The sequence below is a fragment of the Pinus tabuliformis genome, chromosome 1_1, assembly GCF_031772625.1.
Source record: "Pinus tabuliformis cultivar Carrire ecotype Pingquan chromosome 1_1, CPIR1, whole genome shotgun sequence".
Lineage (NCBI taxonomy): Eukaryota > Viridiplantae > Streptophyta > Pinopsida > Pinales > Pinaceae > Pinus > Pinus tabuliformis.
Window position 1 is genome coordinate 538,484,696 of NC_142297.1, and position 3,656 is coordinate 538,488,351.

Below are 3,656 nucleotides of genomic sequence, written 5' to 3' on the forward strand. Positions count from 1 at the left end.
TGTGCTTATTTTAGCCTATAATGAAGTCAAATGGCATGATGACCATTTCTCATGCATCATGTAAGCTTCAATACACCACGTCAAGAGAACTCAATGTAGGTAGCTTCTCGTTTGAAATTTTTTGCTTGCCGCTTTAGAGTTGCATTTCAAAAGGTATGAAAATAAAGAAGACACCAGAGGAGCTGGATAAGAAATTACAACTGCTTATTGTTACAGATTGAATGAAATGGTTGACCTATGTTTTACCAAATAACGAGTCAAAAAATCATGTCTATTCTATTGGTTGCCTGACCCTGAGGATTAAGTGGGAAGAAGTGGCTCTCTTTCATGTGCCATTCCAATACTATGACTTGCATCCTCTGTAGCTCCAGCTGCCATGTTTATGAAAGATGACTCCTTTGGCCTGTGATTAGGTTGAATATCCAGCATTTCAACTATTCCATTGTTTGTCTGCTCTTTAGGCTTTGAAAGGGATGAAAAGAACTGGTGCATGGAAATGAAACTATGGAAATGCCCAAAATAAATTTAATGGCTAATGTATGGCCAAATAATGCAGCAGAAGCTAGGCCTATAAAGATTGTTGCTACAGTTAAAGAATATTTCTTCAAGATTGTATCAGCATATTTGAAAAAAAGGAGGAAAGAATGCCCTGTGCTGCATTATTAAACACTAACAACATTGTTGCCCTCGAGTGACCCTGGAGAATATTCAAACCATCTGCCCCTTTAAAGATGGTCATTACAAGAATTGCAACAAAATTGAAGAACGCCCCATATCCATATAAAAAAAAGTTCTGAAGCTAGATGCTTGTCTCAAACTAGCTCTTTAAGGCATATTCATTATAAAACGAGGCCAAAGATGGCACAGTAACAAAAAGTAATGTACACAGATAGGCACCAGTTGCAACTGGAAGACCTAACCCAGTGGTACCCTCTGGTAATGAACGAAGTTGATTCACAGTGATCCCAACCAGCAAAAGAGCCAGTGCTTCCCACTGCATTATTGAGAACTTCCGGCGCATGATGAATTTTAACAGCAATGCAATAACCAGAACCTTGGAATTGCTTAACATCTTCATTGTCGCTGGATTTAAATAAAGTTGCATGATGAACTTCAGATAATTATTAATAGCATACAAAAATGCTGGCACAGTAAGAAGGTAATTTGAACGAGCTTCCTGCAATATTGTGGATGGAGAGAGAAGAGATTTCTCTCCTACTTTTTGTCTTCGGGCCTGGAACAGGAGCACGATAATGGCAAACAGAACTTTTGCTGCCTCTATGAGGAAATTAACACTCACAGGACTAAAATTAAACTTGCCATCAACTTCAGACATGTAAACCAGAATTGGCTGATGACCGATAAGAATGCAATCACCTACAACCAACAGAACATTCAAAGCACGAGACTTGGAAGACATCTTGCTCCGATGCCGATCGTATGCCCTCGAAATGGCACGGGCAGTTGGGGAAAGACCCAACTTGGAGTGGCAAACACATAAGCCCTCCTTCCTTCTCTTTCAAAATGACAATTTTTGGCGCTCAATGTGCATATTTACTCCACAATTCTCATGTATTCAAAATTTTAAGATTGTAGTTGTACTCCTTTCAACCAATGGTATATTAATCTTTGATTTCCAGTCATTAGTCATGATGCTATGACTTACACTGTTTGATAGAAGACTTGAGACAATGATGACCATTTCTCATGCATCATGTAAGCTTCAGTACACCACGTCAAGAGAACTCAATGTAGGTAGCTTCTCGTTTGAAATTTTTTGCTTGCCGCTTTAGAGTTGCATATCAAAAGATATGAAAATAAAGAAGACACCAGAGGAGCTGGATAAGAAATTACAGTTGCTTATTGTTACAGATTGAATGAAATGGTTGACCTATGCTGTACCAAATAACGAGTCAAAAAATCCTGTCTATTCTATTGGTTGCCTGACCCTGAGGATTAAGTGGGAAGAAGTGGCTCTCTTTCATGTGCCATTCCAATACTATGACTTGCATCCTCTGTAGCTCCAGCTGTCATGTTTATGAAAGATGACTCCTTTGGCCTGTGATTAGGTTGAACATCCAGCATTTCAACAGTTCCATTGTTTGTCTGCTCTTTAGGCTTTGAAAGGGATGAAAAGAACTGGTGCATGGAAATGAAAACTATGGAAATGCCCAAAATAAAGTTAATGGTTAATGTATGGCCAAATAATGCAGCAGAAGCTAGGCCTGTAAAGATTGTTGCTACAGTTGAAGAATATTTCTTCAAGATTGTATCAGCATATTTGAAAAAAAAGGAGGAAAGAATGCCCTGTGCTGCATTATTAAACACTAACAGCATTGTTGCCCTCGAGTGACCCTGGAGAATATTCAAACCATCTGCCCCTTTAAAGATGGTCATTACAAGGATTGCAACAAAATTGAAGAACGCCCCATACCCATATAAAAACAAGTTCTGAAGGTAGATGCTTGTCTCAAACTGGCTCTTTAAGGCATATTCATTATAAACCGAGGCCAAAGATGGCACAGTAACAAAAAGTAATGTACACAGATATGCACCAGTTGCAACTAGAAGACCTAACCCAGTGGGACCCTCTGGTAATGAACGAAGTCGATTCACAGTGATCCCAACCAGCAAAAGAGCCAGTGCTTCCCACTACATTATTGAGAACTTCCGGCGCATGATGAATTTTAACAGCAATGCAATAACCAGAACCTTGGAATTGCTTAACATCTTCACTGTCGCTGGATTGAAATAAAGTTGCATGATGAAATTCAGATAATTATTAATAGCATACAAAAATGCTGGCACAACAAGAAGGTAATTTGAACGAGCTGCCTGCAATATTGTGGATGGAGAGAGAAGAGATTTCTCTCCTACTTTTTGTCTTCGGGCCTGGAACAGGAGCATGATAATGGCAAACAGAACTTTTGCTGCCTCTGTGAGGAAATTAACACTCACAGGACTAAAATTGAACTTGCCATCAACTTTAGACATGTAAACCAGAATTGGCTGAAGACTGATCAGAATGCAATCACCTACAACCAACAGAACATTCAAAGCACGAGACTTGGAAGACATCTTGCTCCGATGTCGATCGTATGCCCTCGAAACGGCATGGGTAGTTGGGGAAAGACCCAACTTGGAGTGGCAAACACATAAGCCCTCCTTCCTTCTCTTTCAAAATGACAATTTTTGACGCTCAATGTGCATATTTACTCCACAATTCTCATGTATTCAAAATTTTAAGATTGTACTTGTACTCCTTTCAACCAATGGTATATTAATCTTTGATTTCCAGTCATTTGACATGATCACTGTTGTTCAGGTCAAGTACGCGTTGGAGTTTCCATGGTACTGCAGTACGCCCAGATGGGAGGCTCGTAGTTTCCACAGAAGAAGCCGTTATCTCCCGAGTTATCACACCGGCTATGTGAATTATAACGGCAATTATCATTAGATATGCGAAGTTTCATTCGATATGCGAGTTATCACCATTCGTAGCAGATGGGGCGATTCTCAGAATCGCCGGGTGGTGGGGCGATTCTGAGAATCGCCCACAGCGGTGGCTGACCACCCGACGATTCTGAAAATCGTAGCAGATGGGGCGATTCTCAGAATCGCCCCATCTGCTACGAATCTTATAACGAGGGGAAATC

At 40.3% G+C, this 3,656-nt stretch overlaps 1 protein-coding gene and 1 pseudogene across 1 annotated transcript; both read right to left on the reverse strand.

Annotated features, from left to right (window-relative positions):
• Nucleotides 1-618: 618 nt before the first annotated feature.
• Nucleotides 619-1,491, reverse strand: LOC149214181 (CMP-sialic acid transporter 3-like). The gene has a single exon (XM_089392215.1). The coding sequence runs from the start codon at nucleotides 1,418-1,420 to the stop codon at nucleotides 818-820; it is 603 nt and encodes a 200-aa protein (XP_089248341.1). The 5' UTR covers nucleotides 1,421-1,491; the 3' UTR covers nucleotides 619-817.
• Nucleotides 1,492-1,546: 55 nt separating this feature from the next.
• LOC149214182 (CMP-sialic acid transporter 2-like) lies at nucleotides 1,547-3,093 on the reverse strand (annotated as a pseudogene).
• Nucleotides 3,094-3,656: the final 563 nt, after the last annotated feature.